Source organism: Eretmochelys imbricata, chromosome 2 (genome assembly GCF_965152235.1).
Source record: "Eretmochelys imbricata isolate rEreImb1 chromosome 2, rEreImb1.hap1, whole genome shotgun sequence".
In the NCBI taxonomy this organism is placed as follows: Eukaryota; Metazoa; Chordata; order Testudines; family Cheloniidae; genus Eretmochelys; species Eretmochelys imbricata.
In genome coordinates, this window is record NC_135573.1 from 82,199,937 (window position 1) to 82,225,244 (window position 25,308).

At 40.6% G+C, this 25,308-nt stretch overlaps 1 protein-coding gene across 5 annotated transcripts in view; it reads right to left on the reverse strand.

Annotated features, from left to right (window-relative positions):
* Positions 1-16,117, reverse strand: part of MIB1 (MIB E3 ubiquitin protein ligase 1) — a 95,109-nt gene extending 78,992 nt beyond the window's left edge. For 4 of the 5 annotated variants that reach the window (XM_077810377.1, XM_077810376.1, XM_077810380.1 and 1 more), the window contains exons 1-4: positions 15,538-16,117; positions 8,094-8,265; positions 3,232-3,361; positions 712-816 (exon numbers count right to left, since the gene is read on the reverse strand). In XM_077810377.1, the coding sequence (XP_077666503.1) occupies positions 712-816; positions 3,232-3,361; positions 8,094-8,265; positions 15,538-15,766 (636 nt within the window). In that variant the 5' untranslated portion in view covers positions 15,767-16,117. Of the gene's footprint in view, positions 1-711; positions 817-3,231; positions 3,362-8,093; positions 8,266-15,272; positions 15,393-15,537 lie in introns of all 5 variants that reach the window. The other variant, XM_077810381.1, reaches the window with a different exon arrangement.
* Between the last annotated feature and the right edge of the window lie 9,191 nt (positions 16,118-25,308).

Here is a 25,308-nt window from a genome sequence, read left to right on the forward strand (position 1 = left end):
ATATGTCTCAGCAGTTGACAATCAAGTAAACTTTGTTGGCTCACACTAGGGTAAGAGCACATAAAAAGGAAACAAAGATATCAACAGAAGTCTCATGACCAAACCTGACCCACTTTTTGTGGTCTTGTTATACTCTAAAAGTTGTAAAATCAAAATGAGAAACTTCATGCTAAAGTCTGAAACACAGTAACTCCAAAGTAGGAAAAAAATACTCAAACTATCTGAAAATGTTTTGAGTGTTCTTCACAGTGAAAATTAAATGACAACTGAAAGACTTGCAGTGTTCTAGTCTTGACACTTGGCATTGCGGAGATTTTCAAAAAACAAGTTCTGAGGCATTAAAGAAAAAGTCAGGGCCTTTTAAGGAAGTTTATAAATAAATATTTCTATTTTTTACCAATTCTAATTGAAGTAAAACATTAATGCTAGGAGGCAAATTGCATTTGCAAATGTAAATATCTGTTATATTCAGGCAGAAGCTAGCTCTAAAGTTTAAATGATTTGCACCGATGTTTAATAAAGTCTCAGATCAGACTTCCTTCCTAATGCATATTCATGATCCATCCAGCTGTATTCACAATAAACTGATTAACAGCATGCAAACAGACAGAAGGATATCACAAAAGGAGAATAAAAGCACAGCATAAGCTATTCTTACTACCCTCTCCCCCCCTCCAAGTATTTTACCCTTTGTGTTGCTTTACTCCTTACCATGCCCTCAAAGCCAACTCTATAAAGATTTTTAGCGCCATTGTCCCATAAAACATATGCTGCACTGTGTGGGCTTGAAGCACTCCAGTCCTGGATTTCAGTTACCTATTGAATTTAAAAATAGATAAATGTGTTACAAGAGTTTAGCAACATATTTTGAACTTTAAACTTCCTCTACCACTTCTACCTATAGTTAAAAGCATGATATAGCAGGGTTTACTTAAGCTTTTTTTTTTTAAAACCAGAACTCCAGGTCCCCCAACTCCATTTTATCATTTTCTACCAAAACCAACGTTCATACACCTTAATTAATGCTATCCCTAGGAAATAAACATCCAGATTGCCAGTTCCATAAGATACATATTTTTCAGGTAAACTGGTTTAAAAATGGTAGAGAAGTACAAAATGAAATTTACTGGTTTACAACGCTTTTACAAGTCCTTACTAGAAAAAACAACTCACTGAAAATATCAAAAATGGCAACAACTTATTCTCAGCACTTGTTTTTGTTTTAAGCTACTTTGGTTACATCAGGCTGGTGGCCTGCAGGTAGCAGTCTGTATTATATGACCCAATTTTAATCCCAGTCTTTAAATACTAGGACAGAAGGGGAGTGAAAGATGAAAAGATTGGGTCTTTGTATTTTTTCTTTGCACTTCTGAAATACTGATGCCATGTAACAAATGCAACCCTGAAGAGGCATCCATAACACACAAGCATCTTTTTGAATGTATTGTCTTCATTGTCTTTCTCCTAACACTTATCCAAACGCCTCTCTCACTATTTGCTGTCTCCCTCTTTTCTTAGACCCCATCCTGAAAATATTTGTTCCTGTGCTTTTCTTTAAGCATGAAAATAGTCCCACTAGTTAAAGTTAAGTGAACAAGTGTTTGCAGGAGAAGGACCTAAAGTGTGTGAGCTCTTCAGAGCAGTAATGCCACCTTTGCTTTGTAACATGCCATAGTCATATATGGTGTTATGTAATTAAGCCACTCATCTCCAGATGCGTTACCATGGCTACAACACCCATAATTACTACCACTGGAAAAAGGAGAAATATTTCTATTTTTCAGGTTTCATGGGGAAAATGACTATTCAATATTTAATTAAGTTCCCATTTATTGCTTGTAACTTCCTCTGTGTAGATCTTTCATATATCAATGATTTATTTTAAATCGTTTTAAAAAATAGGAAAATGTAATAGGAAAAACCACAAAAATTGTCAGGGAGATCTAGTCTGAAGGTGCAGTATCTGAAACTCCTTTTAACTTATGTTTTAAAAATTGGATTTCAAGTTTGTTGTTTCCCTTTAGTAATCACCAGATCCCCAAATAGCTAATTCCAGATTGTATATAGATTTTTCATAATACAAGAATACACAGTAACTATGCTTGCACAGCAAAATATTTTATTTAAATTATGTTTAGACAGCAAAATAAATTTGATTCAATGCATCATTTCACTAAAATAATAAAAGTTACTCATTTTCTATAATCTCTCTTATGTATGTTAAAGAAATTGTATTATGCCTTACTTCCCGTTTAAAATCCACATTTATATCAAGTTCTTCTGGGCATATAATTAATTCTCCTGCATATTTTCTACGGTTTCTGTTTCCTAGAGCCATGATTTGTCAATTAACAGAACTGCATCTGATTTTATATTAAGTTCTAACATGCTGAAGAGGTCTTTATTCCAAGACATCAGGCTAGCACATAAAACTATTTCATGAACAAGTCAGTAATGTAGTACCTCCAACTAAAGAACTTCCAGAATTGTCTAAACTCCAAAAAAGCCAAAATCTAATAAAACTGGAAGATCCCCCAAAACAACAGATTACAAAGTAGAAACCTGTTAAGTAAGCACTTAAATTTTAAAATAACCTGCTGAGCCAGTGATATACAGAACAACTTGGTTTGTCTGATAGCAGTGAAGAGAAAGCAAAATTCCGTGTTGTAAAGGCTCATTGAGTGGGTATGTCTGAGAATGTTAGTTTTTACATGAACTCCTGAATGATCCTAAAGCTCACCCAGAATCTTTATTTTTATGAACATTCCAAAAACAGGGAATTCAGGTAATCTGCAAGTCTCATATTTTCAATTTTGATCATTTAAGCTCAAGACTACATTCTATAAGAGTGGTTCTCAAACTTTTGTACTGGTGACCCCTTCACACAGCAAGCCTCTAAGTGTGACACCCTCCCCCCCCCCCATAAATTAAAACACTTTTAAAAAATATTTAACACCATTATAAATGCTGGAGGTGAAGTGGGATTTGGAATGGAGGCTGCAGCTCACAACCCCCCATGTAATAACTTCAGAACCCCCTCAGGGATCATGACCCCCAGTTTGAGAACGCCTGTTCTATAATAACTTACAGCAGTATAAGTGGTACCCCTTTAAAACAAACGCTTTAATGGTAAACAACATTAAGTTTCAGAAGTTTACAGCAATGTAATCTAAACAGCTGTTACCCATAAGTAATATGTGATGTATTTTCTTAAGCCATTTTCATTTTTACCTTCCCCCTACGTCCATTGCCACCATCTTGATCTTCCCATTGCCAATCAACTCCTCGTACCACCCTGGCACCTGCAAAGATTCCTCTTGCTGTAATTTTCTTTGATTTACGACGAGACTCTAACAGCACCCTAAAGTTAAAAATCAAATGACACGTTAATAAAAGCAACTCACAAGAGGTCCTGAAATGGAGCATTTAACCAATACTTAACATTACTGAACATTAAAAGATCCTTCAAAATGAAAAGAACTAGGAAATGTAGGGTTGAGTGAGTAAGTTCATCTTTATGAGAAAGCTCAGCACATTGTATTGAAAATTCAGCATTCTGAAAAATCACATGGTGAAAAGCTCTTCTTTCCATGTCTAAATTTTACTTTTTTGCCATTAATATTTTAAGTAATATTAAGATTATTGGTTTGTATCTCCAGGGTTCCTGGTAGCATCATATTGCCAAAACACTAAAATGTATTAACACCTACATATGGGTATTATCAGAATTGTTAAAGTCAGTAAAGCAGAATGCAAACTCATTTATAAACAATGTATTTTTTCCCCTGTCAGGGCCAGCTCTAAGCAAATTTCAACATCTACGTAAAACTATATTTTCCCCTAATTCTGTATCCTCTTTATTCTGATAGTTATTGTGACACCCTGGCACCCCCCATATTCATCATTGTCATATAATTATGGTATGTTTTGTACAAAGTATGCGTTGTGAGGTATCATTCTAAAAGTCTTGATCTGTTGAATGTTAATATCCTGTTGGATTGTATGTGCTATCGTATGTGAAGTTATGAAGTTTTGCTACGTGTCTGTTAAAGATGTTGTGAAGTTGGAAGCACCCACAACAAGCCTTTCAGGTACCACAATGAAGAAGCTAGACAATGCTAATAGCACATCAAAGACAATGGCCATGGAAAAGGCTTGCCCTCACCAGGGGATGCTTCAGACAGCCTCTGGATAATGGCTGCCATGACTCATCAAGCATGCACGGGCATGTGACCAGACCACATGAACTCCATTTTGATACATGTATTTTTCCAAAAACTGGGCTGGGAACTTGGCTTGGAACAAAAAGGGTTCCCACTATATGGAAGAAACTATAAAAGGAGGAAGTGACATCACCAAGAGGCCTCACTCCCTCTACAACTAAACACCTGGACACACCTACTTTGATCTGTCTGCGGTCACTTACAATCACTCAAAAGCTATATTTCTGTAGTTAATAAATCTATTTTATATATATTTTTTTTACCTAAAACAGCGTGGTGTGAGTGAAGTGTTTGGGGAAAAATCTCAGCTCAGTTAACAAAGGCTTTGTGCTTATTCCTCTCCACATTGATGGAAGGGACGGACTGGGTAATAACTCTCATATACTGGTCACGTTCTTGACCAGGGCAGGACAATATAGCTCTGGCATCCTAGGCTGGGGATATTTTGGCTGAAGCCTCTCTATTGTTAGTTCATGCATTCATATACACAGCTGGGTGTGGCCCCTGCCTGTGGATGATGGTGTGAGTGCAAGCTTGGAAGGCTTTGCACCTTGTCACAACATCAGAGTGTGAGGAGGGAACCCAAACTGGTAAAACAGAGGGCTCAGTTGTACTCCAGTTCCAGATGGCACCCCAGGTGGCAGGACCCATCACAGTTATATTTTGGTATCAGGCTATTATTCCCCCTTGCTTTCATATTGGAGGTCATTTGACAATTTTTTTTTCTTCCTACTGCACATTTTGGAATCTTTCACTCAATATTTCAACTTGTCTTCCATCACTCTTATTTGTCTGTAGTGCACTTCTCAAAATCTCATCTCCAGCCCACCCTCAATTTTCTGCAGAATGTAAGTTATATGTCCCCAGTGGATCTGCCTGAACAGGGTACTTCCTTGACTGCAAGTGGAGGTAGGTGTTGGATCATATTAAAGAAGTTCTGTATTAAAATCACAAATGAGTTCGGTTCCCCATAGTTTAAATTCCAGGGTATCACTAATTAAGAGGTCTCTTGGTTTTTGGTACTGTTTCTCTCCCTCTATGTGTGAAAATTGCAAGCTGCTAATTGTGTTAGTACATTCTAAGAGAGAGTCTGTTCTCAAAGCAATTCACACAGAGAGAGACTCAAAGCAATACTCTATAACAACAGAAACAGCACCCAGAGACTCCCCACCCTTTTGTTGTATTAACAATTGTGATTAAAATAGAGATAGAGGATGTATGTGGATGGATGCTTGGAGTGGATAATAACTGAGTGATCAGGGAGGTGCCAGCCTAAGAATCCAGTGTCCATCGGCTGAAGAAGGCGTCAAGTGGAAATAACCACCCAACAGCCTCAAGAATGAGAGAACCAAAGAACAAGATAATATCTAGCAACACGGAGCCGTCAGGAATGTCTCATCTGCTGATTGATTCAGCAACAGCATGATGAAGCAATTCCCATAGACTGGCATAGGAAGAAATTCCTATAAAAATGGACTCTAGAAAGTGAGAACTTTGGGGTCTGATTCTACAAACCAACTTCCAGGAGCATCAGATTAGCATCTGACAAGGCCCTGCTCCCTCCTCATGTCCAGGCCACCTGGCCAGTGGCTTGGCCTGAGCAACTCTAAGGCTGGTAACTATGATAACAACCTTGCAGAACGTGTGTGTGTATAAATATGAGATTGAATGGAATGTTATAACAATAACTAACTGCTTACTATGATTCTTTCTGTATTCACAGTGAATGTGGTATTTTGCCTTTTCCCCTTTAATAAGATCCTGCTGGTTTTTAATTTATTGGTATAACATAGGGACAGACCTGAACAGGTAAAATTAAAATTTTCTCTGAAGAGTCACTATTCTGAATGCCCATACTCCCCCACTCTGTTCCCTAAAAGTCACGATGGCATGAAGCCCGAGATTTTTTGGCAGACAAAGCATATCTTTAATCTAAGCAGAACTGTAGATTTCTCCTCTTCACCCCCACTGCCCCGCAACCATTTTAGGAAGAGAATAAAATTCTTCTGCTGAATTTATCACAGTCAGCAGATGAGGAGCCACAGAAGGAATAAGCTGCTATTGCAAACTATGCAAACAGCAGATCAAGTGATTAGTGATTTCTTCTACTTTTTCTGTCCAGCGAATGAATGAGAGTGACGGACTCCATAAAGAGATGTTTTGTTTGGAACAGGATTTTAGCCTTCTGTCAAAAAATTTTTAAAATGTCTACAAAACCGAGAGATTTATCAATAGTAGATTTGACATCAGCATGCAGTTCATTATACTATTCTGGACTCATGAATTAAATTGGCTGAGCTCTCAGCTTACCTTCACCCACTAATGGAATATCTCTAAACACTTACCTCTTTCGAACCTTCCCTCAAATTCCACGGCAAAAAAAAGTTACATATTTTCAGTTTATTTTTCACAGCTAAAGTGGCTCCAACAGCAACAGGTTTCTTGAAGCTAACACATCCTTTCTGTGTATATGAGCGGCATCATCAAGGCAGAAGTCAAACTGGGCTACAGGAAGAAGCTAAGGGGATGAGCTCTAAGAGCGCATAAGTATATGGTGAGCCTATGGATTGCTATCACTGCTTACCTCGGAAAAGCAGACGAAAAGGGCATGTGCTGGAACAGACTAACTCATAGAAACATTTTGGCTACATCAAATACCTCTTTTTAAAAGGGACTGGAAAGTTCAACTATCAAGCAATATAAAAATAACAAGGAGTACTTGTGGCACCTTAGAGACTAACAAATTTATCTGGGCATAAGATTTCGTGGGCTAATAAATAAATAATAAATTTGTTAGTCTCTAATCTGCCACAGATACTCCTCATTGTTTTTGCTGATACAGACTAACACAGCTACCACTCTGAAGTAATATAAAGAAGACCATTCTGCCTATCAATGCAATGGGATTTTAAACAGAAGCAGATTTGAAAAAAAAATATTTGTATAGAAATCAATTTCTCTTCCAGGTCACTTTCTGTGTTCCATTAAATATTATTAAAGACCTGTGTTTGAAAAAGACATCTTCCCCTCCCTGACCCAACTTATCCTTTATGCCTCATATTCCAGCAAAGTCATAATTCTGTTTCTAATTCAGCTATCCTGTTGACATTATGTATTTTGGTGCCTATATACTACAGTGGTACAAACATCAGAAATGCACAGATAGGTGAATTGTTAATAAAGCAATTACTTTTGGCATTTAAGTGGTCATGGTTAGGCTTCAAAGATAAGTGAACAGAAAAGTACACTGCGAACTCTACTGGACAGTTTGGAAGCTCAAATTTCATGTCTCTCCAAATGTATACCTGCTATGTAAAAGCTCAGGTATGAAAACACTATACTTAATGTGTATTTGTTTCAGAAAAATATATGAAAAACAGTCTCAGTCTTTCACAGAAAGAATGACGACTTTTCATGGACATTACTTGTATATGAAACTTTTTCTTTCACGAAGAAATACACTGTTCTGCCTTCTTTCCTTATCACAACCAGAAGTACAGCTAGTGAATTAGGACTCTGACACAGTAATAATACAGAATGCTGTAAGAAAAAAAAGAAATACTGAGTTTGAGACACCATAATACTCAGCACCTACATAATGATTTTAATCGTAATTCTCAAAGCATTTAACAAAGGGAAAGTACCATAGTCCCATTTTACAGAAAGAAAGCATGACAGAGAGGTTAAGTGACTTGTCTAAGGCTGCAAAATAAATCAGTGGCAGAATCAGGAACAGAATCTGTGTCTTGAGAAAATATGTTATATCGCTTAACTTACAGTAACCAAATGAGCAGTTAGACAAAGTATGTATCTACAATAAATTATTTCCTGTATTTAAACTCAGGAAAAAAAAAAAAAAACACATTTTACCTTTCACTTCCTGGTGTGGTTATTCTATAAAAACGATGCCTCAAGTGATGTTTGTCCCCATGATAACAGACTGTGCATAGGTCATAATTTGTGCATTCAGCACATTTCCATCTGATGCCAATGATTGGTTGCTGTCGACAAGTATCACACATAGTCCCATCATGCTTGATACCTATGAAAACAAGAATGTAACACCAGTATGATTTTTAAAAATACTATTTAGATCTTTATTGCCATTAAAAATTAAATTAAATGTGTTATTAAAGAATACTTGAGCAAGCAGGTTCACTAGGGGCAACCATATTAGCCCATGCCAATCAAGGAATTATGGATGGGGAAGAGGTTTGGGGACTATCCTTCATCTTTCTGGTTGCTAGTCCATGGCTGAAAGGTCCTTCCCTTCTCAACAATTAAATATATATTACTGACCACATTTATTTTTTTCCCAGCTACATACTCAATACAGATATTCTAAGAGGAAAGATAATGAAGTTTCCCTTAACTTCTAGAGATTAAATTGTCAGAAATCCCCATCAAAAACACTAATCTCTTGGGGAGTTTTAACTGTCAGGCTAATTCTCTACTAATGGCTCAATAAGGAACTGTAACAACTACTGTGCAGTGACACAGTTTATGTTAAGGATCTAACAGTTGATGTTTTAGTCTGATTTATATTTAACAGCCGCAGGACAACAAAGGACCTTAAATTCTGTCCATCTATATTTTTAACCACAGTTTGAAAAATGTACTTGCCTGTGATCAGTAGGAAGCTCTCATGGACAACTGCTATTATTCAATAGAATCTATGCTTTGATTTTTAAAAAATTAAGTTGCTAGCTCTTTTGGTTATTAAGGTAACTTGCAAACCTGAACCACGTGCAAACCGCTGGAGCGTTGTTTCCTAAGTCTGCCAAAAGAGAGCTCCAAAGCCTCTCCATATGCTCATAGCTTTTCCAAGCTATAGCAGAGTAAGAACCAAGCAGGCCTAAAAGTTTTCACTGCTGCTGTTCAGAACCCTGTGAACAGCAGTGAAATGCAGAAGAATCTAGTCAGCTTCACTCTACTGCTGTTAGGAAAGTTATGAGCACCAGAAGCGATAAGCAGTGGTGCTATTCAGTGGTCAGGACAACGCAAAAATGGATGCTAGACAAGGGTTATAGTAGCAGAGAATCCGCCCCAGCTACCCAGCCTTGAGACAACTAGGCATCTCTGACATTAGAGAGGAAACAGACAAAAAAATAAAAGGTTCCTTCTCTTGTCCAGAAGGAACAGTGGTTTGGGAGTGAGGGCTTCAAATTTATCAGCTACCTACTAGCTAGATGCTGATTTGAAAGATGGAATCCTCGTGCAAAGTGGCCACAGTGGTAGGAACCAGTACTCCTTTTCCAACAGCTTGAGGGAAAGGGACCGCGAAAGGGAGGAAGAGAACTGCCTTCCCACCTGGCCACTGCTCCGAAACAAATATCCTCTCACCCCATCTTTTGTCATTCTTTGCCTATAAAGATATATGGCAAACATCTAAGCTTGCGTGTGAAGATTCCCCCAGACCAGGAACAGTGGAAAACAGTCATAAGGCTGCCTTCTGAGGACCCCCTTGTACGCCCAGGTATAGTAGGCATGTCATTTTTAACCACACTAAATGGTAAAAATGACTCAAAGGCACCAAACTCCTTATTTCCTACTTTGAGGTCTTAATGGAGTGACGTGGTCAATTGGACAAGTGAATAAAAGTGAATCCTTTTTGCGCGTAGAGTCTGCAAAATCTCTAACCACTTCCTATTCTGCCTCTTATGTCATCCCAGGGCCGACCTCAAAGGGACTTAAAGGAAAATAACTTATTTTTTTCTCTCCTCATTGTTTAAATTCCTTGACTGATCTAAAATCATCCTCTTCCTTTTTACATCCCTGACTCAGTAACCCCCTCCACATTCAAGATTGCATTTTGTTTAGGGCAATACAGAAAGTTAAAATAATGATCACCAAGAGGCTACCAATTTATACTCCTTAAGAAAATGGGAAAGGGAAAGTGGGGGGGTGCAAAGGGATTTGTCATTTTTAATTGAAGTTGGGCTACAATTGACTACTCTAAAAAAGTAATATGCACCCCACCTTCACATCATGCAAGATACTGGCAGCCCTATCAAGGAGAAAGGATATAGACAGGGAGGTAAAGAGACACAGGACTTTTTTTAAAAAAAAATAAAAAAATCAAGGTGATTCTGCAGCAAATGGGGGAATTAGCTTTAAAAAAAACCACTGTTTTAGTAAATAAACAAGTATGGAATTACATTATCAGCAGCATTCATCTGGTCAAAATTAATACAGAAGAAATATAACCAAAACACATGGTGTTATGATGAATCTCAAATATCTTGGCAATCCACAATTTCTCTCTTTGGTTGAATCAAGCTGTCTGTTGCTACACCAACATAAAACATTTTATTGTTCACTTAAATGAAAATAAAGTTTCAACAACTGAAATTATAAAATATTTAAGGCAGGACTTAACCATTAAGACAGGTGCAAATAAATGTGGAACGTGACTCTTCAAGTTAGATTTTTTAATGAAGAGTCTGACATTTTAATCCAATAAAATTATTTATACTAACCATGTGCATATTCACAATAGAGAAGCAGAAACTCACTTTACAACTCTGACAGATCACAGATTAGTCAGTGATATTTTTTGATAAATCTTGCATTATATTAGCACTAAAAAAGTTCTGAAAATGGTTTTGAGATTTTTGTAGTTGAGATTTATGTATGTTTCCTGTTCCTTTTTTGTTTAACACAAACATATTTGTGGAAGAAAACCGTGATAAATAGCAAACCTGTAAAAACTGAACAAGTATACAATATCATAGTGAAATATCACCATGATCGGAAATACAGCTAACACAAAAATGCTTCCTATGAGACAAAGTCAAGGCGCAGATTTGTTCTTTGCCATTTGAACACTGAATGGTTACAATCAGACATTATACCAGCACACAAGACCCACTGGGTCTCCATGATGGCATAAAGTCTATCCATACAGATGTCATGACTGAGGCCTCCATCTCTATTTATCCATAAAAACAAAGAAGAAAAGGAGTACTTGTGGCACCATAGAGACTAACAAATTTATTAGAGGATAAGCTTTCATGAGCTGTAGCCTTTTCTTTTTGCGGATACAGACTAACACGGCTGCTACTCTAAAACGAAGAAGTACACACATACAGCAAGAGCACGTTTCCCAAAACTGCCTCACTAATGTAGCTTGTCCCTGAAATGGAGATGTCTAGCCGATACCTCTAGACACGGACTAAGAACTTCATTTCAGAAGTCACTGAACAATCTTCAGACAACACTGAGTTTTAGTAAGCAATGTTACTCTGGTCTGGAGTAAGATTGCTGATTAAGCAATAAAAGCTTCATTTTCCCACATGATCCAGCAGGACAATTTTCATTTTAACCAAGACAGAAATTGCAGAAATGCTAGGGAATTGCAAGATTTGATACTTATGAAGCATTAATATAGCCTTGCAGTAGTGATTAAAATATATAACTACTGTCAAACATTTAAAATAAGTAATTTTTAAATACATAGAGCATCTGTCAATTACTATGTGCCTACAAAATGCTGTATTCTGACAAGTGCACAGGCCTGTGAGTAGTGAAATCAAATTGTTAAATTCAGCGTTTTATATATAACTCAAACATTTTTGGAAAATAAACTCAATTATGTTTGAAGTCTAAATCTGTTTACAGGCCTCAAGTTTCTTTATGATTGACAGTAGGAACAGATTTTGGCTTCAAGAACTTCAATCAACAGAACTGATTATACAAAGTCCATAGATTTTGTGGCAATCTGGTAGAAAAACTAGAAAGTTCCAACAGTGGAAACAAATCCACAGTAAAAAGAAAAGGAGTACTTGTGGCACCTTAGAGACTAACCAATTTATTTGAGCATGAGCTTTCGTGAGCTACAGCTCACTTCATCAGATGCATACCGTGGAAACTGCAGCAGACTTTATATATACACAGAGAATATGAAACAATACCTCCTCCTGAGAATTCCTTTTATTAGGTATTCAGAATGAGGAATGAATATAAAATTGAGCTAGCATGCTTGTAGTTATTTGAAAACCAACTGAATTTTTATTTTATAAATAGTATTTTAACAGTATATCTCAAAGAATTACAAGACAAGCAATTTCATTTCAAGGTCCCTATGCATTAATCAAGATGAATATCAATATTTTAAGATAATGAAAAATCATGGAATTATACTTTTATTCATCTGTCTAGACGCTGTAATGCACTTATTTCAGTGGTATATTATCCTGGTAGTAATGTTGGAGTGTAAAATCGGTTAATTTTATTATATATTATAATAAAACATCAGAGTTATTTGTATATCTCCAGAAACATATAAAACATATTTTGGGCTTGCTTTACTGCAGAATTAACTTGAACCCTATCTATACACAAAAACCCTTAACTCAAGTATGGCAGTGCTCTTAACCTTAGTTGGCTGGCCCGTCGAGGGGTACAGGTTAAAGCTCAAGTTAGCACAATTCATCAGGTGCTAACACAACTACTTTGTGTAGTTCAACTTATTTCAAAGTATGGTGCTCTCACTGGAAGTAGGCTAACCTGCGAGGAGTTAACTCAAATTATCTACACTTGATTGAATTCTGCAGTGAAGACATAACCTCAGACACACTGTCAACTCAAATTTTCTTAAAATTTAAAAAATATCCAGTTTCTGATACAGCCCCATTCAAACAATATGTCCCACTTGGGCTTTTCCCCCCCTTCTTTTCCATCCCTTCCCTCTACCCCCCCACCCCACACTTTTTTCTTTTTTTTTCTCTCTCTTAAAAAGGAAGGTTTTTCTGTTCCTTTGCTGATGTTTATAGTGGTCTTTTCAGTAAGGAACTTTAGATAAGCTATTACCAGCAGGAGAGTGGGTTTGTGGAGGGGGGAAGGGGTGAGAAAACCTGGATTTGTGCTGGAAATGGCCCAACTTGATTATCATACACATTGTAAGGAGAGTGATCACTTTAGATAAGCTATTACCAGCAGGAGAGTGGGGTGGGAGGAGGTATTTTTTCATGCTTTGTGTGTATATAAAAAGATCTTCTACACTTTCCACAGTATGCATCCGATGAAGTGAGCTGTAGCTCACGAAAGCTTATGCTCAAATAAATTGGTTAGTCTCTAAGGTGCCACAAGTACTCCTTTTCTTTTTGTGAATACAGACTAACATGGCTGTTACTCTGAAACCTCCCTTTGTGGATTCCTTCTCACTTGCCACTCTAACAGTACTAAGGTGCTGATTCCCAAATTCTAACACCCCCATCCCCAGTTTCTTGCTATTGTTTGTATTACAATAGTACTTAAACATCACAACTGAGATCAAGGCCCCCTTGTGCTAGACAACAGACAATTACACAGTGAGAAAGAGTTTCATCTACATAAGACAAGAAGCCAGCATAGAGGTGACATGACTTACCCAAGCAAGGTCACACAGCAGGACAGTGACAAAACACATTAGAACCTAAAGGTCCAGAGTCCTAATGCTGTGTTCTCTCTATTAGACTATACTACCTCCCCGCTGCATCCCCTTCTTTCCAAATTTCTATCGCTTCCACAAAAGGAACTGTGACATGAAGAAGAGATTTACCACTCAACCCCAACTCCAGCTACCCCCTGGCTCCATACAGGTGTTCTATGAAGAGGAGACATCCATTAGCCTAAAACTCAGAAACAACAACTCCCCTAACTCCTCTTTTATTGCAAACACCCTCATGTGGAGCCTGACATGAAGCAAAAATATGAGCTTATCCCAAACAAGTGCAGAAGAATGCTGTCATCAGGCTAATACATGAGACAGAAATAAATACCATCTACAAGTTAAGTCAAAAATACAAAAACTGAAAAATAGCAAAAAAAAATGGTGAAAACCTCCATAGTCACTTGCAACTACAGTAGCTAAGAACTTTCAGATACATTTCAAGTTGACAATACTCCTTTGAAGTCTATACACTGGATCAAGAACAGCAGGCATTTAAGGTACCAACCCTGCAGACACATGCAAATACTTAATTTTAAGCAGGAGCAGGCAAACAGGTTTCAGTAGGATCATTCATGTGAATGAAGTTAACCACAAGCATAAACATTTGCAAAATCAGGATCCAAGACTGAAACACACACACTCTCTTTCCTTATTGTTTCTGTAACAATTCAAAAAAATTTTCAGCTTACGTTTCTAAACCATATCCCTACTGAATACTCAGTCCAATCCTACCACAGCAAAAGGATATCTAGAGAAGAACAGTGCCACATTTAGAATCATGGGTATCCATCTCAAGTGTTCAATATGACTAAAGTTTTTTCTCTATTGCACATTTGTATTAACAATTTTAATAAGTTCTGTGTTTCTGTATCTTATGAAGTCTGCTAAAGAAATTAACAAACATCATAAGCTTTCTACATCATTTTTCTTTGTATCTATAATTTGGACCAGTGGCCTTCTCCTCCTCCCATTCATTTTCTCTTCTCAAGGCAAAATGCAAATATGAGACATGAAATGAAAACACTAGGAATTCCAATAAATCTGACCAATTATCCTTCCTCTGAACCAATCCTGTCAGGTAAGCTTATGTCCAAATTTTAATTTAAAAAAGAAGGGAAAAAAAGAAAAGAAGAGCCCACTAGAATTTTTCTTTTTTGAAAGTTTAAATGAAAACACGGGGTTTGGCTTTTGTTAGCCTGAACATTCCCTGTAGTATTTACACCACCAAATTTGCCGCATAGTGTCAGTGCAGGAGAACATGAGAGTTAAACCAACAGCTCTAGACCCATTGTCCAAGTTGAGTAAATTCAAAGCATAAACAGATAAGCAAATTTTAAAAACTTAATTATTTTAACTGAGTGTTAACATTCTCTGGCTGTTTCCAAAGTAGAAATAAAGTGTAATGTAAGTAAGATATGTTTTAAATTAGCTGATGAGTTTAGCTCTAACAAAGGGCTGCTGCCAGACATCTTGCTGCCCTCAATACAAAGTGACTGAACCAGTTTGAGAGAGATTTTTAGAATAAAAAGTAAAGATGAAAGAAATCTTGGGTCCCACCGCCTCCCTCCAACCCCACCCATTCCTGCAGAACTGTTCCCTATTGTACATTTACTAACGCTTTATCTAATCACGATTTAAAAGTCCACAACAGAGACGTCCAGGCTACTTCCCCTACAGCCTACAACGCCCCGCGGCTGAAGTTCATCCCATCAGTTCCAGCGGGAGGATTTCGGACCCTGGAGAGGAAAAGAGAAAGAAACCACTGGTCCAGTCCACAGCACCCCCGCTCTGACCGAGCACCCCAGCCCCTCCTGCCCCTTGCCCAAACGGGGCGAGAAAGAAGGGAGCGCCCTGCCCCGCTCCGCGGCCGGGCGCCCTTACCGGTGGGGGCGCTGTCCAGGATGCGCAGGTCGTAGGCCCCCGAGCAGCGGTAATTGGCCGCGGTGCCGTTGTCCCAAACCACCACCACCTCCTCGGGGCTCTCGAAGCTGCGCACGGTGCCCACGTGGCCCTCGCCGCCGTCCTGCTTCCCCCACTTCCAGTCCGGGCCCCGCACCACCCGGGCCCCGACCCCCTCCACCATCACGCGGTTGTTCCGGGCGCTGCTCATGCCGGGGCCGCTCCTCGCGCACGGTGGAAGGAGGCGGGGGCCCGGCGGGAGGCCCGGCCACGGGGAGCGTCTCCGCGGCGGCTGCACTGGGGGAGGGGAGCGGGGCCTCTCCGCTTGGCCGGGGCAGCCGGCCGGTCGCTCTGCAGGGCGGCGGGGGCAGGATGCGGGTCGGCGCAGGCTCCGGCTCTCCCCCGGGTCCCCGCGCTGGGCGCTCCTGGCTCGAGCCGCTCGCCACTCGTCTACACGTCCCGGGGGCAGGAGCGAGCCTGATGCTGCCTCATCCACTACATCCGGGCACCTCGGCGACCGGGAGCCGGGGGGCGGGGAGATAGCGAGACCACCATCGCCGCCTCATCCTCTGGCCAGGAGCACACAAGGCGCATGCGCGGCCGCCTGACCTGGCCTGCCCCTCGCGGCGCATGCGCGTCTGAGGCCCCTGTGCCTGAAGGGAGAACGGTGCCACGCAGGAGCGGGACGCTCATCAGCGCCACCTAGGGAGAGGAGTCGAGCGTTGCACACGGCATTGGCGGGGGGGCGCGTGGACCGCCCTGGCTTCAGTCTATTGGCAGGATGGGCACCACCCCAACCTCTTTGATGCAGTATCATGCACATCCACTGCTCTCTGTGGAGCTTTACATTTGCTGCGGGTAGTAAAAGTCCTCGTTCCCAAAGCGGGGCCTCTAGCCAGTACACATACGTAATAAAATAGTGGTGCCTTGCACCCCCCTGCAGCTGGATATTTTTAAGTTTCCCCTCATTTTCTTAGAAGAGGATTCACATGGTTTTGGGACCATGGCAGCCGGCTTCGCCCTGCCAGCATCTGCCTCTACAGCTATACTGATTTCAGCCAGGACAGCATGGAGCTGCTACCAGGCAGTTATGGGCATTGGAGGGAGGAGCAGGGGAAGAGGGTAGGGCACAGTCAAGAGGAAAGCATATACTGTCCCTGCGAGTAAATGTCACTGTAGTGCGAGGATAGGGAAACCATGGGGGATGGGGGGGGGGGAGGAGAATGGTGAGCTGTGGGAAGGAACATTGTTTTCAAGGGATGATTTTTCAAATCAGCCAACTGTCTGGGGCAATTTGATTCTCACCTTCTAAAAATAAAATAACCTAAAATTCCTCAACATGCCCACCAACCTATCCACTGACTGCGGGGAGGGTTGTCTAATGGCAGCAGGACCCTGCTTATTAGGAGGACTGTTCCTGGCAAAAATGGTCACATGTTGTCAACTATGCTTTGGGAGAGAGAGAAAGCAGAGTGAAACAGGGAAAAAGAAATAAGGGGAGAGATCAGAGGCAAATGGAGGAGAGGGAAAGAAGGTGAAAGAGAACAGAGAGGGAGCTTGGAAAAAAATACGGTGAAAGAACTGCAAAGACAGCGAGAGAAGGAGAAATAATAGCTTTGAGAGAGAGGCAGAGAAAAGGAGAAGACACCTGTGCAAGATGTAATGTAAGGAGTGCTGGGGATAGAGAGACTCAAGTGTAGATACTGTACATCGGAAATGGGGGCTTGAGAACAACAGATTTAATTGGATGAGGTTGACAAACTCCATTAAGGAAATATAGAAGGCTATGAGGACCTACTCTCCTTTACTATCACAGCATGCAAATATAGGAATTGCCTTTTGTGTAGTTATTTGTATCAGAATATTGGGATCAGGAATACAAAACATATTGCTTCCCCCTTGCGAGGGTTTCTTCCAGATCTTTAATGGCTTTGAACTCACATTTGCCCTCATACTATGAAACTCATGTTCAAAGCAAGATTAAAATAGAGAAAAGATGAAGATTATATGAGATCATCACTGTGAGAAGATTATTTTTTTCACAGCTGCTTGATTACAGGCTCAGGAAATGTCCTTTTTTTTCTTTTTACTCACATTTTATGACAAGTCTAATAGGCAACGAAGAGCATGACAATCCACTAAATAAAAAGTTCACTAGCTTTTTTGGCATAGGACCCTGTGCAGGGGATACCAAACAGAAGGAATATGTCACCACAGCCTTAATGTTGAACACCTATCAGAATTTCCATGCATATTTAGGGCCAAATCTCTAAAGGCAATGGAACCCTGCCGTTCCATTATGCAGTTAAAGTAGACTGAGGTGTGGTCTGACAGGATTCTATGTATTCCATGCTCACTTTGGAGTTCTAGCTCTGCAGCAGTGCAGAAGGTGGAGTTGTGTGTGTGCTGGAGGAGTGGCAGGACAGAGAAGGCAATGGAGTTAGTGCCTTTGTAAACCCCAAGGTAGGTGGGGATGCAGCAGACACTACAGCCCAGAAGCTATCAGAGTAGCTATGCTAATGGTTCAGACACTGCGGGGAAAAGGAGTATGTACCCTCACCCAACTCTGGCCCACCATGAAGTTCCCCTGCACAAAACCCCGACTTTGCGCAAAGATCTAGAATATGGCTCTTAATAAATCTACACACACACATATTTCACTCTAAAGATTATTCTTGGGTTTCCTTTAATTCCACACATGCCATGTTGATGTTTATCCATCTTAAATAATGTTTTCCCCTTCAATTCTAATAAGAAATCAAATTGTGATTGACAGAAGATATAACTAAAAGAAGACTGACTGATGTTATCTCATTGTTCTTGTCTGTCCTTACAAGGATTTGCTATGCTGAGTATTAAGCATCCTAGGCAGGATTAAGTGATTAGGCAGAAGAGAAAAATAACTGCTAAAAGGTAGCTGTGCTTGCCTCATAACTAGGTTATTATTTCCCTTTCTGTACTTCCTTTACACACCAGCGGTAGAAGAGCTTATGAAAGCATTTCCTGACTTTTCTTGCAAACAGCTTTCTCACAGTATAGCACAGTAGTGACACAAAACTTCTAAACAACTATAGCACTGATCCCATTAGTCACTGTTTCCTCCACCATACTAAGACCCCAAAGTATTTGCTCATAAGGAATATCTTCTTTAATATGAAAATGTATCCTCTGTGCATCCATTCCCTATCACAGAGTTTGATTTCCACTTCTTCAGTGGAAGTCTTAAAAGATTAACATGTATCATGCCAGGAAGGTGTGTCATTCTTAAACTGCTTGGATGTCTTTATGCTGAGAGTGAATTTTGCTTGTACCAAGCTTATTACGTTAGTATGTGGCGTTTTGCAGCCATTCAGCCAGAATGGTACATAAATTCATAAGAGTTGTGAATGGCAAATTACCAGAACATTTTCTCTTTCCAACTGTGGGTCTTTGATGTACTGAGGATCCATTGATGGCCCTAGGATCATAATTTTCTCATTTGATTCATTCTACTTTTTAGATATTGATTATCAGCAAGCGTAGAGCTGGTGTTCCTTGCTGAGGATGATCTAAAACACATACTTTTTATTACCCTTTGGCTAAAATTGTTGAGGAGGTCTTCCTTGTGCCTGAGTGAGAGGAGTTCAGTGCTTTTAAATAATAGTCTCCCTTCCAAATCTTGGTCCTGAAAAGATGAGTACTCATGTTAACAAAAGAACTGATGTGGTGGGATGTTTTGTTTTTAATACAATTCTTGGGTTAACAAGATTAAGCTGCAAAAAGTATGCACAAATTCTGGTTTCAAGGAATGAGCTATCCATAGCACATAATTAGATATGACAGGTGTAGAGGCTGTGTGGGGAAAGACCCCTGGGAGGTAACAAGTATGATGATGTCTCAACGATCCTTAGGACAAGAGAACACACCTAGATAGAGACCAGTCATAGGGAAGTGGCTTACAGGGTACCCCCTTGTGGCCTCAGGGTGACCACACCAGCAGCCCCGACATCTATTTCCCTCTTCCAGAGTCCCCAGTAACTCCACACAAGCTTTCTAAACATAAATAACCCATTGATAGGTTAATTACAAGAGTCCCACAACCATAGTCCACAATTTCCCAGCAAAATCCAAACACTACTTTCAAGGTCCAACAGTCTATAAAAAGCAAATACAGCTCTGCCATTTCTCACCATGTCCCAGCTCTCTGGTACAGTTCCAGTATCTCACCCCACCTAGACTCTCAGATACAGTGCTGCATCTCTCACCACATCTCACCCCAGCCCTTCTAGCTGGGGTGCATCTCTGCCCTGCTTCATTCTCAGGGTTGGTTCTAGCTCTTGCCAGGAGACATTAGCAGGCTCACCCCTGATCTCATCATTATCCCCTAGCCTTCAGCCCCTTGGGATCTCCAGCTTCATCTCGCTGGCTGAGAGAGCTAGCAGACATCTCCCTCTTCTGCTATCAGCCTTCTGCCCTCTCTGGCCATGGCTCTCTGGCCTGGGGAAATTTGTAGGTGACCCCTTGACTGCCTTCTCCTTTCATCAGCCTGATTTGGCTCCACTCCGGAGCTCTCACTACTCCCTTCTTCAGCTCTCAGCCCAGCTCTGTTTCTGAACTCTGACCCTCTCTCTAGACTCTAAGTTCTGGCCTTTCCTTTGCCTTTAGGCACGTTCTCATTTGTAAGTCCCAAGTGCAGCCCTGCCCTCCCCATTTCACCAATCGACCATGCACTTGGACTGGGATAGGAGAGCTGGGCTCAGTTTCATTTAAGGGGCCAGATACCCTGTTAAAAGAGAACTGAAACTATGCCAAATGTGCTTATCCTGTGAAAAGCAGGAGTCAATACTTTTAACTGGAATCACAATAAGGACCTTTTCAACCTTCTCCCTTATGGCTTCATTGCCTCTCTTCCCACACTAAACAAAATGCAGATTCTCAAATATCTATGAAAATGTCACTTTAGTCACTTTCTGTTTTTTATTGCATTGAATTCAGATTTTTCATCTTTATACTCAAGGTCCTATGTACACCTCCGCCCACTCACCTCTTTGCTCTTGTTCTCTTTTATTTACTTTTTCATGTCCGGCTGTGCCCCTATCTTTCCCTCTTTCTTTCCAAGTCAGGTCCTTGAATAGCCCCCATCTCTCTGTGAGCCAATTAACCTTCAAATTCCTCTCAAAATTCACTTCTTTTGGTTAACGTTCTATTACTAATCTCTACTCTAATGATCTCTCCTCTGGCTGGTATCAAAGAAAGAAAAATATGAAACAGAACTACTAAGTGATCAGTTAAAAAAAAAGTTCTCCCAAAAACTATTCCCTTCCCCTCCCTCTGTTGAGTCTTCTTAAAGCTACACCAAACACGTTCCTCACATGTTCTTGTCAACTTCTGGAAATGGCCCATCTTGATTATCACTACAAAAAGATTTTTTTCTCTCCTGCTGGTAATAGTTCACCTTAACTGATCACTGTCATTATAGTGTGTATGGTAACACCCATTGTTTCATGTTCTCTGTGAATATAAAATCTTCCTGCTGTATTTTCCACTGCATGCATCCAATGAAATGGGCTGTAGCCCACGAAAGCTTATGCTCAAATAACTTTCTTAGTCTCTAAGGTGCCACAAGTACTCCTGTTCTTTTTGCAGATACAGACTAACACGGCTGCTACTCTGAAACCTGTCATTGGACAGTTCAGATTCCATCCAGTAGATGGCACAGACTAGTCACTGTTATGTGGGGAGAAAAAACACTTCTGGAAAAACTACAGGGGACAAGCTCTCCAGGGTTCCTCCTGTGGAGGCAGGTTCAGTGGCAGCCCCCAAATCTCACTGATTCCCCAGGATCTGCAAGAAGCACAGGACCTCCCTCTTTGGATCCCAAATCTCCTCTCCTCCCCCAGGGCTCCTTAGCAACACAACCATTGTAGAGTGGCTGCAGTGCAAACGTGAATTCCCCCACTTAGTGAAAGATTTGGCTGAGTTTGCTGAAAGATTTATAAATGTACATGCAATCGGACAAAGACTAACATCTGGGGAAGCTCCCAAATATAATTTATACCATCCAGTGTATGAAATACTCTCCTGGTATGCTGATTTTGGGATAGGATTACATGACTAATTGAAAGGCTAAAACTTCTGATTCTTTTGTCAAATCAAGACTTCGTTTTGAGGCCTATCTTATCCAGTGAACCTTCCGTAGAAAAGCAGTGCCCTTTAAAAGGCACCGTTTAATCCAGACATTGCTATTAGTTTTTATTATTCTGTTTTCTGGGGTTATGTATGTGTGGATTGTAGGTGAGACTCTAGCCTTGTATGTTACACTTTACAAAGAAAGGGTGTTTAGTCTCCCAATTAAGTTCTGGACACACTTCGGTTTTAAAGAACTCCTATAAAAACAGTTATTACCTTTTTAGAAGCACTGAGCGTGATCCTTCAAACACATTTACTTGAGTAGTCATTGGTTACATGACTAGTATCATTGCAGTCAGTTACGACTATCTGTTTAAAGCAGAAATGCCCCAACTTGTTCCACTGAAGGCTGCAGACACAACTATTCAAGAGCTGAGGACATAAAATGGAATAGATGGTAGCTGTCCTGTCTTAAATACACAGATGCAGCCTATAGAAATGTTATGAGCTGGATGAAACCTCAGTTGAGTCACTGAGATTGAAGGATGTAAAGGCACCCTGGACTTTGTCCAATTGCATGTACATTTATAAATCTTTCAGCAAACTCAGCCAAATGCAAGATCTTTCACTAAGTGGGGGAATTCACGGTTGCACTGCAGCCACTTTACCAGCACAGGACCTCCCTCTTCGGATCCCAGATCTCCTCTCCTCCCCCGGGGCTCCTTAGCAACCATTGCCAACTGGGACCTGCAGTCTTCTCAGGCCCCATCTCTATTTTAAGAATTATGGGGAGCCTAGAGCTGGTTAGGAGAAATAAATTCCCATGACAACAATTGATACAGAACAAAATTGTTTTAGCCAAAGACTCTCTACCAATTCTTTTGTTTGAGGGCAAGGGTTGAAATGTCAAAAACAAACAAACAAAAAACAAACACTGAAAGTTTTTGATGGTTCAGGTGGAAAATTTTGCCCAGCTAAAATTTAGTTTTTTTGATCAACTAAAATTTTTTTAATCAGAAATGGACATTAAAAATTGCAACCAGCTGTAGGGCAGTCATGGCTTTCTCTGTAGGCCACATTTAATCTATCTGTGGTTTAAAATACAGCAGAGCCTTATTATTCCTCAGGCTTTACTGCCTTCCTGTGGCCATATATAGTCATTCATTAAAGCCATGATATGTATATATTTGACTAAAAGAAAAGGAGTACTAGTGGCACCTTAGAGACTAACCAATTTATTTGAGCATAAGCTTTCGTGAGCTACAGCTCACTTCATCGGATGCATTCAGTGGAAAATACAGTGAGGAGATTTATATACACACAGAACATGAAAAAATGGGTGTTATCATACACACTGTAAGGAGAAAAGGAGTACTTGTGGCACCTTAGAGACTAACCAATTTATTTGAGCATGAGCTTTCGTGAGCTACAGCTCACTTCATCAGATACCATCAGATACCATCAGATACCATCAGCTCACGAAAGCTCATGCTCAAATAAATTGGTTAGTCTCTAAGGTGCCACAAGTACTCCTTTTCTTTTTGCGAATACAGACTAACACGGCTGTTACTCTGAAAACTGTAAGGAGAGTGATCACTTAAGATGAGCTATAACTAGCAGGAGAGCTGGGCGGGGGGGGGGGAGGAACCTTTTGTAGTGATAATCAAGGTGGGCCATTTCCAGCAGTTAACAGGAACATCTGAGGAGCAGTGGGGGGGAGGGGGAATAAACATGGGGAAATAGTTTTACTTTGTGTAATGACACAACCACTCCCAGTCTCTATTCAAGCCTAAGTTAATTGTATCCAGTTTGCAAATTAATTCCAATTCAGCAATCTCTTGTTGGAGTCTGGTTTTGAAGTCTTTTTGTTGTAATATTGCGACCGTTAGGTCTGTAATTGAGTGACCAGAGAAATTGAAGTGTTCTCCGACTGATTTATGAATGTTATAATTCTTGACATCTGATTTGTGTCCATTTATTCTTTTACGTAGAGACTGTCCAGTTTGACCAATGTACATGGCAGAGGGGCATTGCTGGCACATGATGGCATATATCACATTGGTAGATGTGCAGGTGAACGAGCCTCTGATAGTGTGGCTGATGTGATTAGGCCCTATGATGGTGTCCCCTGAATAGATATGTGGACACAGTTGGCAATGGACTTTGTTGCAAGGATAGGTTCCTGGGTTAGTGGTTCTTTGGTGTGGTGTGTGGTTGCTGGTGAGTATTTGCTTCAGGTTGGGGGGCTGTCTGTAGGCAAGGACTGGCCTGTCTCCCAAGATTTGTGAGAGTGATGGGTCGTCCTTCAGGATAGGTTGTAGATCCTTGATGATGCGTTGGAGAGGTTTTAGTTGGGGGCTGAAAGTGATGGCTAGTGGCATTCTGTTATTTTCTTTGTTGGACCTGTCCTGTAGCAGGTGACTTCTGGGTACTCTTCTGGCTCTGTCAATTTGTTTCTTCACTTCAGCAGGTGGGTATTGTAGTTGTAAGAATGCTTGATAGAGATCTTGTAGGTGTTTGTCTCTGTCTGAGGGGTTGGAGCAAATGCGGTTGTATCGTAGAGCTTGGCTGTAGACGATGGATCATGTGGTGTGGTCTGGGTGAAAGCTGGAGGCATATCGGTAGGAATAGCGGTCAGTAGGTTTCCGGTATACGGTGGTGTTTATGTGACCATCGTTTATTAGCACCGTAGTATCCAGGAAGTGGATCTCTTGTGTGGACTGGTCCAGGCTGAGGTTGACAGTGGGATGGAAATTGTTGAAATCATGGTGGAATTCCTCAAGGGCTTCTTTTCCCTGGGTCCAGATGATGAAGATGTCATCAATATGCGCAAGTAGAGTAGGGGCATTAGAGGATGAGAGCTGAGGAAGCGTTGTTCTAAGTCAGCCATAAAAATGTTGGCATACTGTGGGGCCATGCGGGTACCCATAGCAGTGCCGCTGACTTGAAGGTATACATTGTCCCCAAATGTGAAATAGTTATGGGTGAGGACAAAGTCACAAAGTTCAGCCACCAGGTTTGCCGTGACATTATCAGGGATACTGTTCCTGACTGCTTGTAATCCATCTTTGTGTGGAATGTTGGTGTAGAGGGCTTCTACATCCATAGTGGCCAGGATGGTGTTTTCAGGAAGATCACCGATGGATTGTAGTTTCCTCAGGAAGTCAGTGGTGTCTCGAAGATAGCTGGGAGTGCTGGTAGCTTAGGGCCTGAGGAGGGAGTCTACATAGACAGCCAATCCTGCTGTCAGGGTGCCAATGCCTGAGATGATGGGGCATCCAGGATTTCCAGGTTTATGGATCTTGGGTAGCAGATAGAATACCCCCGGTCAGAGTTCCAGGGGTGTGTCTGTGCAGATTTGTTCTTGTGCTTTTTCAGGGAGTTTCTTGAGCAAATGCTGTAGTTTCTTTTGGTAACCCTCAGTGGGATCAGAGGGTAATGGCTTGTTGAAAGTGATGTTGGAGAGCTGACTTTTGCACTTTGTTTCAGTTTCACCCTCTTCATTACACTGTCTGCCTCAGCTTCCCCATGAAATGTGGGCTAAAAATGCTTTTCTATCTTTGTGAAGTACTTTAAAATCTATTAGTTAAAAGCACTACATAAGTGCTAAATGATATGGCAAATTTCATTTATCGAACTATAAAG